Here is a 13,879-nt window from a genome sequence, read left to right as displayed (position 1 = left end):
GCACAAATCACAGAAATGCAACTGAAAGTTATTTTTTCACCCTCACCTACTGGACAACACGTTACAGAAGTACAGATAATGTCAACATGAAATGTAATACTGTACATTTTTATAAGTACAGATAATGTCAACATGAAATGTAATACTGTACATTTTTATAAGTACATTTGTAATTTGTAATTTATTGTTTCTAGTCTTAATGTTTATGATTATATAAAGTATAAATTGATAAATAATTAACAAATTATAAATTGTGGCCATATATTTTGCTCCTCTGAAGCAAGTTTCCTAAAGTGTAAAAAAAAAAATCCTCCCTATTAACATCATATTAACAGATAAAAGATAAAGATAACTTCCTCATATATGATATCAGACGATTTTTATTTTTCAAGAGGAGAAAAAGAAACAGCATTTTAGAAGAAAACAACAGAGCGTTCTAGAAGAAACAACATGGTAACATCCATCTATCCTTGTCATATAGGTTAGTGGGTAGACAGCGACAGTTAAATTATACAGTATTTTTCAAATTCCAAAACCATTTTTTTTCTATTTAACTCATAATATATCATAAGATATCAGTAACCTACAAGGTATTACAGAAATACATTTGTGATGTGCATTTATTTCCAACAGCTCAGTATATATATATGCATAAACCCTTAGACCTAATAGGACTACAAATTTATGATAATTTGTAATGTAAAAAAACAACAAAACTAGAAACAAAAACAAATATAAAAGTACAGAACTTCAGCAGAAAATATTCACTATTAGCTATACAGCATTATTACATTCCATTAGATTTAATTGTTGCACTTTATTTTACAGTACGTGTACTTACAGTGTAGTTACCTAAGAAAGTACTGGTATAAGGTAACTACATGGGTTATGGTTAGGTTTAGGGGTAGGTTCAGGGTTAATACCTAGTTATTTCCCAGTTATTGTAATAACTCAAATAAGTACATAGTATGTATGGGAAACAGGACTGTACAACAAAGTGCTACTGATTTAATAAATGGCAATATGTTACAGGTTCAGTAATCATGCACACTCAACACTTATTCCTATATAGTTTCAGTGGGTTTATTTATATCAAAGATGCATTTTTGTTGTACCAGTACTGCCAAACGACAAACATAGTGATGAAACTCACTGAGAGAAAGATAATATACATCCCAAAAAGCAAGCGGTCAATTACTGCACCCAAATGTACCCACTCATCTGCGCTCTCATCAGTTTTAAAATGTTTATCGACCTGCTGACGGATGGACAGTAACTCGTGGCTTATCTTCCTCAGTTCCTGAAGAGTAGGATTTGTGTTATGGACCGCTTCCCTCAGAGGGGTGTCAACTACAGGATCCCAGTGCTTGGTCTCAGTTCTGTGCTCTACAGCTACAAGAGAATAACACTAAGTGAATATAGCAGTATTTTCTTTGCACTAAGTCTATACAGTTGTTAGATGATATTTATACTTAGAGCAAATAGTGGCAGATAGCTTACTATTTGCACCCTAAGTGCATTATTGTACATTATAAAACAGTATGCAATTATAACAACATATTCAGTGTATACCAGTGTTTCTCAAACTTTTTCTGCCATTCCCCACTTTGAAGGTAGGGAAGGGTTGGTGCCCCACCTGTCCTCATGCAATTGCCCCAACAAAATCTAGGCTTTAAGTTAAAATGTATTTTGTTAACATGACATTTTAAAAACATGAACATGACAGTAGATAAAAATAATGCAATTGTGTTTGTATTTTGCCTCTGATAACATCAAATTCAGAAACGGAGAAAATAAAAGTGTGGACTAGTTGTGCTTTGCTTTACTATTTTGTCACTTCGCAAACTGCATGCAAAAAGAACAAACAAAATTTTTAAAGAATAATAATAATCTCAGGGTTTTTCCTGGCTCAAAACGAGGCGGAGGTGGTAAAATCCTAATGTACGTATTTTAGGTATTTTTATAATAATAATAATTGTATTTTGTATTTTTCGAAGACTATTATATAAGCTACTGTGTTTCCCACAGTATTTTGTGTGTGGTGTGGACCTCTGCACCCCTAGGGGGGTCGGGGGGCATGCTCCCCCGGAAGAAAAGTTTGTACGTTTTAAAGATAAATTCATAAATCTGGTGCACTTTGAAAGTTCAACATTAAGTGATTAACTAATTTAGTGTCTGCAATGAGCCTGTTTTGTAGTAGGCTACACATATTTTCTGAGCCAGAGACGGAGAGCGCTCACCGCTTGACATCACAACTATTCAGTGTTTTCAACCACATAATGTTTATTTTAGGTTTCAGACATTTAAATTCACATAAGTACTAAAAAAGCAATACATTAGTTTGTCAAATATACACTTATGTCTATGGAAGCGGCAATAATAATTATTTCCATTATAATTAGACTACACGTATTATTCATATCAAATACACATCGTGTAAGTAACTTTCAAGTTTACTCTATGCTTCTCCCAGTTCACCAGCCACTTACTTTCATGTATTTCGGGAGAAATGGATAAATTGACGTTTGTTAAATCCAACAGATCCGATTCTCTAAAATCCGGCATAAACTAACGCCCATCGCGTATAACGTTAGCTCAACTAAGGTGTTTAAACAACAAAACGCATCCACTTGCTCATATTTGACAATCGGAATATCAGATATTTCCTGCTATAGCCAACAAATTTGTGAAATAAAAGCAGATAATCAGTCATTCAGCGCTATAGGCTTTATGCCGAGCGTCACGTGACCAAGCCGGAAAACAGATCACATCGCTTCCGATTCAGGTCTTTTGTATGTGCTTCATGAAATTTTTTGCGGTTTTACTCAAGATAACTTAAAAGGAGCAAGCAAAAATGAGCATAACCAATGTCCCTCGCATGTGCAGATTGATATTTAAAAGTTTTTGAATTTTTCTTCTTCACACTAACGTTTAGATATTTAAATAGCATAAAACACCAATAACAAAGTGAACTTCGTAGGTTAGCTGATTACCTTAAAAATCTATAGATATCGTAGTTAGTTCTTACGGCCGTTAACACTTTCTCTGACAAGCGGATGCAATGAGACCCGTTTTCCGGTTTGGTCACGTGACGCTCGGCATAAAGCCTATAGACCAGGGGTCGGGAACCTATGGCTCGCGAGCCATATATGGCTCTTTTCCGGATTTTATATGGCTCTCCAATTTTCAAATGTTGACTGAAAATACACCCTCGAACATGATGATAAAATTATTTTGAAACTATTAGCATTTCTGATTAATGTATAATTCTGAATGTGTAAAATTAAATTAAATATGTTCAAAATATTTAGGTAAGAGACTCGCAGCTTAATATGAATGACAGCGGCGTTTGGCCTGTAGCTAGCCTACCTTTCAGAGTGCTGAATTTTAATTGGCCGACGGTTAGGCCTGCGTCAAGTCAAGATCAAGTTAAACAACTACCTAGCTGGCTGAATTAAAAATCATCATCAACGAGAGGAAAATGGCGAAAAGAAAAAAAGACGACGATTACCGTTCATTTCGGCCTGAATGGACGGATCAATTTGCATTTGTGGAGAAGTTGGGGTCCGCAGTGTGTCTCATTTGTAATGAACGTATTGCGTCGCTCAAAAAGTCAAATATTAAGAGACATTTTGAGACGCACCATGCAGCATTCGCCGCAAAACATCCCGATGGAGAATGCAGGAGAAAAGCTTGCGCTGAGCTTCAGCGGAGAATGGAAACCGGACAGCAGCAGCTGCTATCATGGACTAATAAAGGCGGGAATCTGAATTCTGCAAGCTTTGCTGGTGCTCTGGAGATTGTGCGGAGTGGGAAACCATTTACAGATGGAGACTACATTAAGGGTTGCATGCTCAGTGTTGCAAAAGAACTGTTTAACGACCTCCCAAACAAGGATAAAATTATTCAAAAAATCGAAGAAATGCCTTTCTCTGCAAGAACTGTTCATGATCGTGCACTGGTGATGGCACGCCAGATAGAGGAGATGCAAATCAACGACATCAGTTCAGGTAGTTACTTTTCTCTTTCCTTGGATGAGTCTACCGATGTGAGCAATATAGCGCAGCTAAGCATAATCGGGCGGTATGTGACGGGTGATACAGTGCGTGAAGAGAGTCTCGTTGTTTTGCCGATGAAAGATACAACAAGAGGTGAGGATGTGTTAAAATCTCTGATGGACTTTGCTGCAGAGAAAAAGCTCCCACTGAATAAGCTTATATCTGTGTGTACTGATGGAGCACCCAGTATGTTAGGGAAACATAAAGGATTCGTTGCCCTTCTGTGTGAGCAAGAGAAGCGGCCCATCTTAAACTTTCATTGCATTGTGCATCAAGAGGCACTGTGTGCTCAGTCGTGTGGAGAGGAACTTCGCGAAGTGATGTCATTGGTCGTTCGCATTGTGAACTTCATTGTGGCCCGAGCTTTAAATGATCGCCAGTTTAAGGCCCTGTTGGATGAAGTGGGGAGTAATTATCCAGGGCTGCTACTGCACAGCAATGTGCGGTGGTTATCCAGGGGAAAAGCACTCGCCCGTTTTGCTGCCTGTTTAAATGAAGTGAGGGCATTTCTGGAAATGAAAGGAAATGTTCATCCCGAGCTCAATGACATTGAGTGGCTCCTGAAGTTTCACTACCTGGTGGATATTACATGTCATATGAACCACCTCAATGTGAAAATGCAAGGCATTGGGAACACAATCTTGTCCCTGCAACAGGCAGTGTTTGCATTTGAAACAAAGCTGGAGCTGTTTATCAGGGACATAGAAAGTGGCCGTCTCCTGCATTTCGAAACATTGCGGGCATACAGAGAGGAATGCTTAGCGAGGGACGCCACTCATCATTTTGACCTCCGTAAGCTCGCAGCCTTTACGTCTGATTTACTGATGTCATTCAAATCACGCTTTGTGGACTTCCGCAGACATGCCGATTTGTTCAAAGTGATAACTCATCCACATGTGTGCACCGTGGATACACAAAACCTGAGTGTCTTCCCTGGAATCTCCATCGGAGATTTTGAGCTGGAAGCTGCTGAACTGAAGGTGACGGATATGTGGGTGTCAAAATTTTTCACTTTGAATTCCGAACTGGAAAGCCTCGCTCGTCAGCGGGCAGAACTGGCAAAGCAACATAAGTGGGCAGATATGAGAAAACTCCAACGTGAAGACAATCTCATCCTGAAAACCTGGAACGAACTTCCAGCCACTTTCAGCACAATGCGTCGCGTCAGTGTTGCTGTCCTGACAATGTTTGGCTCAACATACACATGTGAGCAGTCCTTCTCACATCTGAACAATATCAAAACCAACCTGCGTTCAAGGTTAACAGATGAAAGCCTTAATGCCTGCATGAAGCTGAATCTCACTAGTTACGACCCCAACTACAAAGCACTCAGCAAAATGATGCAGCAACAGAAATCTCATTAATGTAAGTAGGGTGCAATGCACTTCTTGTTAATCACTTGTCTATGATGCTCGTTTCTCAATTTTTGTGGTGTCTTAGGAGTGCTAGAAAGTATGATGGTATGAAGTAGCCTTAGCTTGGGTGTCAATGAGTGAAAAAAAAACAGCGTTATTGCCACCTACTGGTGTTGTTATTAAATAAAAATTGGCAAATATTTCTAATACACAAGTGTAAACTTTGCTGTGGCTCTTTTGAAAAATTTCTAAAAAATTTTTTGTTTGTTTGGCTCTTCTTGGTAAAAAGGTTCCCGACCCCTGCTATAGACGAATCTGACGAGCGTTCTGTGTAGGCTGCCATCTTGTGGCGACGCCATTACTGAGCTGTTACCGGTATGTAAACAAACCTCCGTGATAACCATAGACTGTGGTGATAACGCACCCTCGATGACAGCTCTATGTGACAGCTACAGCCAGGCAGAATGACTTGTCGGGTTGATGATGTTAGACAGTGGCCTCCAGTCACAGATGAAGGTACAAACGATCTTACAGATTATTTATGAAAATAGCTTGGCAAGCTAGCTAGGCTAACGTTAGCTAACGAGGAAATTATAAAAAGATCTGTCCATTTGGCAACAATAAATAAATGAATGACATCAAATAAACGAATTCATGTTTTTCATTTGTGTCCATTATTTATCTCATTTTCACATTGCAAAAGGCAAGGGTAAGGTACAGCTAGAAAGTATATATAATATCGACCAATTAGTGTTTTTAAACCATGGAAAGAGGTCAATATAACAGCAGGAGAACAATTATGTCACATAACGTTACATTTAGCTCAGGAAAGCCATTGAATGACCATAGCATGTTAATTGAATAGAAAAAATAGCTAGAGAGGAGATTTTGCTGAGGACTATATTACATATTTATTATATTTTTTTACTTATGTCATTAAATAATTGTTATTATAGCAAAAAATGCATATTTAATTTAAATTTTTTTTTAAAAATCTGTCACAGTAAAGCAAATCAAACATTAACAACAGACATAACAGTACTGTTACTAACGTTACTACCCCAATGCGCCCCTTCTGTTGTTTTAAAGGTATTCAAGAGTATTTTCTCCTTCGCCTGGCATCCGATGATTTTTCAAAATGCCAACATGTTTTCCCACTCGACATTATAAAAGTTGTAACGTTAGTGACAGTCGTAAATCGCGGGCTGTTTATTCCAGTGGACGCAAGTTGCAAATAAAACAATAGGAGGCAACGCTACCCAGCAACAGCTCAGTAATGGCGCCCGCTTACTTCCGGTAGTTTCGCCGGATTCGTCTATTGTGGCTGCGGTGTGACAAGCAATGACGCGTCACCATGGAAACCATAAAGGGATACGATCTAAATAACGGGCGCCTCTAAAAACTTTTAAACTTACGTGTAAAAAGGTTAAGTAAGGCTTACATTGAAATGTGTCGTTGTTTTGTTTTGAGTTTATGCTCAATAAATAAAGGAATTAATAGAGATGGGCACAAAAATTACCACATTTTCTCCCGTTTGTCGCGCCCCACTTGTCATGTTTCCATTCCCCACCAGTGGGGCACGCCCCACACTTTGAGAAACGCTGGTGTATAAGATTATATTTATTAAAATCCTAAATGGATGCCGTCTTATTGGGACAGTACTTGTCCTTGCCCCTAAAGCCCTCCGTTCATCTACACCTATACATACCCTTAAAGGTTACTTATTATGCAAAATTCACTTTTACATGGTGTTTGAACATAAATGTGTCAGCAATAATGTGTACACAACCACATTATAATTGTAAAAAATTGTAATTTTTTTTACTTTTTAATTTTCCAATAAATCATAAATAGTGTCTCAAAATTAGTCATTCACATTTTTGCCCAATGTGACGTCACAATGTAATAGGCCCGCCACGACGGGACACAGTCTGCCATGTTTATCTCCTCGCTAGAGCAGCTAGTGGAAACACAAGAATGTAAATCATGTAGCTGAGACAATCTATTAGTTATGTTGTTGGCTTTATCAATAAACACAGAACGTGATTTACATTCCACTGCACTACTTTTCCAATTGCTTTTCAATGTAAATGCGCTAGACGGATGTGTTTGACCATTGCGTTTGCGTCTCTCATCTTTTACAGCGGATCACGCAAGAATTGGCACTCTGAAAACACAGCACTCATAGAAGTTTAACTTTTAAAAAACACATCTCACACCTTCCACTTACAGAATACACATATGACCCTTGAGGGGAGTGCATACGGAGAACACTGGGGTGTCCAGCCCGCAGGGTGGAATATTTCAACCTCAGGGGTGGCAGAGTGGCTTGCCAAGGGAAAGACACATGCTCAGAGAGGCTTAGGCCGGAGGCATAACTCTGGCGTTGACATCAACAGCGCTGGAGGAACTCAGGGCTTGTGAGGCTCACCTGAGGAGAATATCGCACATATTCAGTCCGTGGAGTGGAATGGCGAGCAAGAGAAGACACCTGAGCGGGTCCTAGTACCGGCTGGTTGAAGCGAGTACACGGGAGGACACTGGCTCCACTCGGAGATTGTAGAATCTGGCGAATGTGTTGGGTGTCACCCAGCCTGCAGCTCTGCAGATGTCTGTTAGCGAGGCGCCATGCGCTAGAGCCAAAGAGGAGGCCACACTCTGGGTGTTGTCGGGCTTCACACCAAGGGGGCACGGACGACCTTGCTGCTGGTAAGCCAAAGCAATGGCGTCCACTATCCAGTGAGACAACCTTTGCTTGGAGAGAGCCTTTCCCTTTAGCTTCCCACCATAACAGACAAAGAGCTGGTCTGAGGTCCTGAAACACTGCGTTCTGTCTACGTAAGCACGGAGGGTGCGTACTGGACAGAGCAGTGCCAAGGCTAGGTCTGCCTCCTCCAGGGGCAGCGCTTGCAGGTTCACCACCTGATCTAGAAAGGGAGTGGTGGGAACCTTGGGCACATATCCAGGCCGGGGTCTCAGGATCACGTGAGAATAGGCCGGCCCGAATTCCAGGCACGCTTCGTCTATAGAAAATGCATGCAGGTCTCCTACCATCTTAATGGAGGCCAATGCAACCAGGAGCGCTGTCTTAATCGACAGGGACTTAAGCTCCACTGATTGCAGAGGCTCAAAGGGAGCACTCTGCAGGGCAGTTAGAACCACTGAAAGGTCCCAAGTGGGAACGAGAGGAGGGCGAGGAGGATCCTCTCAGGAACCTGATGACCAGGTCGTGCTTTCCCACAGACTTACCTTCGACTGCGTCGTGATGTGTGGCGATAGCGGCAACATGCACTTTCAGCGTGGAGGGAGACAGCCTTCGCTCCAACCCATCTTGCAGGAAGGAAAGCACGACACTGATCGGGCATTTTCTGGGGTCTTCTCGGCGAGAACAGCACCAGGAGACGAAGAGGTTCCACTTCGACGCGTAGGCATGTCTAGTGGACAACGCTCTAGCGGAAGTGATGGTACCATCACAGCCCGTGTAGGAGGCATCTGTTGAGACAACAACATGCATGGAAACTCGTTCTAAGGGCACTCTGGCCCGTAGAAAGCTGAGGTCTCGTCCACAGGGTGAAGGTCTGACGGCAGGTCGGAGTTACTGGTACTCGGAGCATGCCTTGTTGCCATACCCACCTAGGGACTGGATCGCGAAGCCAGAGCTGAAGTGGTTTCATATGAAGCAATCCGAGCGGCATTGCTGCGGCTGCGGATGCCATATGCCCCAGGAGCCTCTAAAATAACTTTAAGTGAATCCGCACTCTTGCCCTCGAACTGTCTAAGGCAAGTCAGCAGTGACTGTGCGAGCTGCACGCACATGGCGACCAAGTCGATTTCCATACCGAGAAAAGAGATCCTCTGTACGGGGCAAAGTTTGCTCTTTTCCCAGTTGACCCTAAGGCCCAGACGAACTAGGTGCCTGAGCACTAGGTCTCTGTGTTCGCAAACCTGGTCTCGAGAGTGAGCTAGGATTAGCCAGTCGTCGAGATAGTCCAGGAAGCGAACCCCGTCTTGCCGAGCAGCACAAGGGCTGCCTCGACAACCTTCATGAAGGCGCGAGGGAGACAGGGATAGCGCAAATGGCAGAACCGCGTACTTGTATGTCTGGATCTCGAAAACAAACCGAGGGTCTGTGTCGAGGAAGAAAGGAGACATGGAAGTAGGCGTCCTTCAGGTCGATCGCTGCAAACCAATCCAGTGGCCACACACATTCGAAAATGCGTTTGGCCGTGAGCATCTAAAATGGAAGCCTTTTTAGAAGGGAACGGTTCAAGATGCACAGGTCCAGGATTGGTCAAACCCACCGGTTTTCTTGGGTACAGTGAGGTCGGGGCTGAAGATGCCAGACTTCATTTCGGCTGGAGGGGTGGTCTCGATCGTACCCTTCGCCAGTAGGGTGACGACCTCCGTACGCATGACAGGGGCATTGCCACCCACCACGGTATAGCGGATTCCCCGGAGCAGGGAAGAGAACGTGCGAACTGAATCACAAAGCCGAGCCTGATGATTCAGTGGGACAGATTGGAAGCTCCAAAACTGAACCAGTGGGGTCATGTGAACCACAGACGTACCCACGATGGGGCAGCGAGGCAGAATGACCGGCCCAGACATGGGAGGCGGAGCGTCCTGATGTGGGGGCACAGTCATATGCCGCATCCTGACAGAGGAAGGCCAGGGAAGGACCAGCGTTCCACAGGGGCCTGCTCTGTCAGGGGTCTAGCGACAGAGGGGGACGAGAGTGGCGAGGCTCGTAAGCGGCGCGCACTGTCTTCTACGCTCTCTGGGGGCTCAGAGATGGGATGTCAGTTCTTTGGAGAAGAGGTTCTCCCCCGGCCCTCCACAGGGGGAAGGAGTGGCCCTGCAACCACTTCCTGAAAGAACTGCAACCCATGTCTGAGCTGCCCGTAACGTGAGCGCCGCATCGCCTGATGTTCAGCAGGCTGCGGGACTGGTATGGTGCTGCTGGGGCCGGGCGGGAGGGGGCGGAAGTCGCAGGAGGGCGTGTTCGGCGGCAAGCGGACTGAGACGTCTGTGCCGGCGGCTGGGTGGCAGCAGCTGGCCGCGGGGTCAGAACATGTTTGGTAGCTTCAGTCTGCTTTTGGGCAGCCAAGAACTGTTGGGCAGAGTCCTCGACCGTGCCGCCGAAGAGGTCAGCCTGGGATATGGGGGAGTTGAGGAAGCGGGTTCGCTCAGCCTCGCGCATATCAACCAGGTTAAGCCAGAGATGTCTGACCACGCTTGTGGACATCACCTGACCCAGGGAGCGTGCGGTCACCTTTGTCGCTCGTAGAGCGAGGTCGTGGCGGCAGGCAGCTCTTGGATGAGCCCTGAATCAGCCCTACCCTTGTGCAAGTCATTGAGCACCCTGAAGGATGGCAATAACATGCAGTAAGGCGGCAGCCTGCCCTGCAGCTCTATAGGTCTTTGCCACCGGAGTAGACAAAAAACCTACAGGCATTGGAGGGGTGCTTAGGGTCGCCACGCCAGGTAGAGGCGCTGTGGGGACACAGATGTGTTGCCACAGAACACTCCACGGGGGGAACCCCAGTGTACCCTTGGCCGTAGCCTCTGCGAGGGCAGAGAAGGCGGAAGAGGCCGCTGAGCAGTCGCGAAAAGTCAAAGGAGACTCCCACGATCTCATGACCTCTTCATGCACATCCGGGTAGAAAGGATGTGGGTTCGCCTCCCCCAAAAAACATCATAAGCCTTAAGTGCTCGGGACATGGCGGATGGTTCCACACAAGCCCGATACTCAAGGCGGCCCGGGAAAGCATAGCTGTCAATTCTGGATCAGACTCGTTATGCTAGCACACCCGAGGGTGGCAGCACAGACGAGCCCTCATCTCCAGAGGACTCCAGCTCACCTTTTGATGCGGCGATATACATACAATAGATCGGGGTGTTAATGAGGGGACTCTCGCTCTATTGAGCTCATCGAGTCTTGACCGTTCCATTGCTATGGTCATGTTCCAGCTGGGAGAACGTGACACTGTCTGAACGTGATCGAAGCCCAAACACGTCAAAACAGCGCTCGTGCCCATCAGCTGAATCTATCAGAATACAGCACTCTTTAAAAAGATGTGCCGCGTGCACTCTCTTTTTGTGAGAGAAAAGCTTGCAACAGTGCTGAAGCGCCTATGGAGAAACACACACGCTGTCCAGTTCAACAGGCAGGAATGTGAAACTCCCTGGAACACGCCATCACACCAACACCGACTGGAAGCTGCTCGTCTAGAAGATTCTCGAAGATAGTCAGAGAATAGGCTGCAGGAGTGAAGAGAACTTCTTGGCTCTGAAGCGAAAACATATCTGCATGTTGCGGCGTCCTTCGTTTTATACCCACGCGGTGGGGCGGAGTTACGTCCTGCAAATTCCGCAGACCCATCTCATTTCCTTGCCATTGGCTCGTTTTATTTCTTTCGAAGATTAGAGGCTTCTAAGCGAACCCCATTCGTCATCACGATGTAACTCGTAGTGACTACGAAAGGGAACAGCGTGTTTTTGCTTCCGCCCAAAAAGAGGCATGGTATAGTAAATGATCTGTGGGGTATTTTGAGTTGAAACGTCACAGACACTTGAGACTTATATTACATCTAGTAAAAAGGGGCATAATTGGCCCCATTTAAACACTTTATTTACACTATTCTATACCAAAGAATTTAGATTTACAAAGACGCTGCACTTACTTGTGTACTGTGTATTATTTATGAATGGGAGAAAATGCAAAGGCAATATGGCGGAATACGTCCCGAATTTTAAATAAAAGAGCCAATAGCTGATTGGTTAAGTGATCATGCCACTGCATGCCACTGCAGCTCCGGTTGCTACAGTGTTCTGGGACTCGAATTTAGGACTGCTTTTTTAACGCTATTTTAAGCATAAGAAACAACATTTATGAGACAGTTCATGTAAGAGTTTGTTGCTGATTTGAAATATGTTATTTACATGTGAGTTCGGCAAGCAGTTTTTAAGATTTCAGGATTTCCCCATTCAGATAGATTGGACTTGGTCTTGTATTCCCGAAATAGCTGCCCGGAGGCGTTGCAAATATGGCCGCCGAGTGAATAGACATTCTACTTCATTTTCACAATTTTTACTTAAAGTAGACATCTCTCTGATTTGACATGCAATGGGAAAAGCGAGAAGAATGAGTTCGGTAAAAGGCGAATTCGAACTCGCATCGGTTGCCTTACTCTCCGGACCCCTGATCCTGTTTTCAGATGGGTCTCTTGTGTAATTTTGTGAGGCTCAATCAGACAATGGTGGACAGAGTTAGTCTAAATAGCATCTACTGTACCAACTGTGGGCTATTTGCACTTGGTGTAAATAGACACTCCAGAAACTATTTACGCCTGTTGAACATAATTGTTACATAGCTCACTGAATACTTGATTCTGATTGGCCAATCGTGGCATTCAATCATTTATGGCAATGCTGATCAGGCTGCTAATTTTTTTATAGAAACGCAACTAGTGAAATCTTGAGTCTTTGTTACAGTATTACATTTTTCACATCCAGGATAATATATATTCAGCGATTCATTATCGCAAAGTATAATAGGCGAATCAGGACCTCAATAGGAGTGAAAATATTGCATAGTCTTCCATTGTAAGACTTACCTTCAGGATCACAGTTTTGGTCACTGGGTTTCTTGCTTAAAAAAACAAGTTTAGCAAGGTAGTTGAGGAAAAGCACCTTGACCCATCGAGGTAACGGTCCATAGTTACTGGAGCCACACTGAATATTTATGACAAGAATTGTCTCCAGAAGACTGGCCACCATCAGTGCCAAGCAGAGAGAGAAAAATGCATCTGGAAAGAGATTAATTATAAGATAATGCAATGTCTTAAAAATCAGCTAAAATTTGACAAAATAATGCCGGTTGGCAAGAGAGGAAAAAAGTGCTTTAAAACTCTCATAACCAGCAGTGACTCTGAAGAGTGACAAGACATTTTGTCACTTAACTTGAGTATTGTTCTTACAGTGCAGCCAGAATAAGTACTTGACTCTTTTACTTTTACATGCCTAGTTATGAAAAAGTGTAACGCTACAATAAAAAGCTCCTATACAAACTTATGAGAGGTAAGCTGTTTCCTGTGACGGGCAGCAGGTCGTTCATTAGCAGCAGGAACACAGTGTAACCCAAGATGAGGGTCATTTTGAAGGAAGATCGATCCACATTCTGAGTTGGTAGAAGAAAGCTGAATAGATCTACAGTAATGAGGAAACAGCTGGGAATCAGGAGGTTCACCACGTATAGCGTTGCCCGACGCCTGAGGACAATCTAATGAAGGACAAAAGTAATTTAAACAATTTAATTTAAAATGCAGATTCATTCAATTAAAATACTAACAAAGGCTAATCTGACAGCTTAAGCCAACACACTGATATCATATTTTGGTTACATTTTACTTTAAGGTGACGTAGTTACATTGCACTAACTCAAATAAGTGCTGAGTAATATTAATT

At 43.6% G+C, this 13,879-nt stretch overlaps 1 protein-coding gene across 1 annotated transcript; it reads right to left on the bottom strand.

Moving 5' to 3' along the window:
- Nucleotides 1-454: 454 nt before the first annotated feature.
- On the bottom strand, nucleotides 455-13,781 carry LOC130093284 (5-hydroxytryptamine receptor 3A). Its single transcript, XM_056260552.1, has 3 exons — nucleotides 13,484-13,781; nucleotides 13,030-13,221; nucleotides 455-1,386 (listed from the first exon to the last, which is right to left on the bottom strand). The coding sequence occupies exons 1-3, from the start codon at nucleotides 13,566-13,568 to the stop codon at nucleotides 1,088-1,090; spliced, it is 576 nt and encodes a 191-aa protein (XP_056116527.1). The 5' UTR covers nucleotides 13,569-13,781; the 3' UTR covers nucleotides 455-1,087.
- Nucleotides 13,782-13,879: the final 98 nt, after the last annotated feature.

The sequence above is a fragment of the Rhinichthys klamathensis genome, unplaced genomic scaffold (genome assembly GCF_029890125.1).
Source record: "Rhinichthys klamathensis goyatoka isolate OS25496 unplaced genomic scaffold, OSU_Roscu_1.1 h1tg000009l_1, whole genome shotgun sequence".
Lineage (NCBI taxonomy): Eukaryota > Metazoa > Chordata > Actinopteri > Cypriniformes > Leuciscidae > Rhinichthys > Rhinichthys klamathensis.
This window is presented reverse-complemented; position numbering and strand designations above follow the sequence as displayed.

What these genes read in the sequence shown, in the direction of transcription:
- LOC130093284 (XM_056260552.1), bottom strand. Translation starts at nt 13,568, where the DNA reads ATGACCCTCATCTTGGGTTACACTGTGTTCCTGCTGCTAATGAACGAC. An exon ending in AAACAGCTTACCTCTCATAA is followed by an intron (nt 13,222 to 13,483) that starts GTTTGTATAGGA and finishes ATCTCTTTCCAG; the next exon opens with ATGCATTTTTCTCTCTCTGC. An exon ending in CCAAAACTGTGATCCTGAAG is followed by an intron (nt 1,387 to 13,029) that starts GTAAGTCTTACA and finishes TTGTAGCTGTAG; the next exon opens with AGCACAGAACTGAGACCAAG.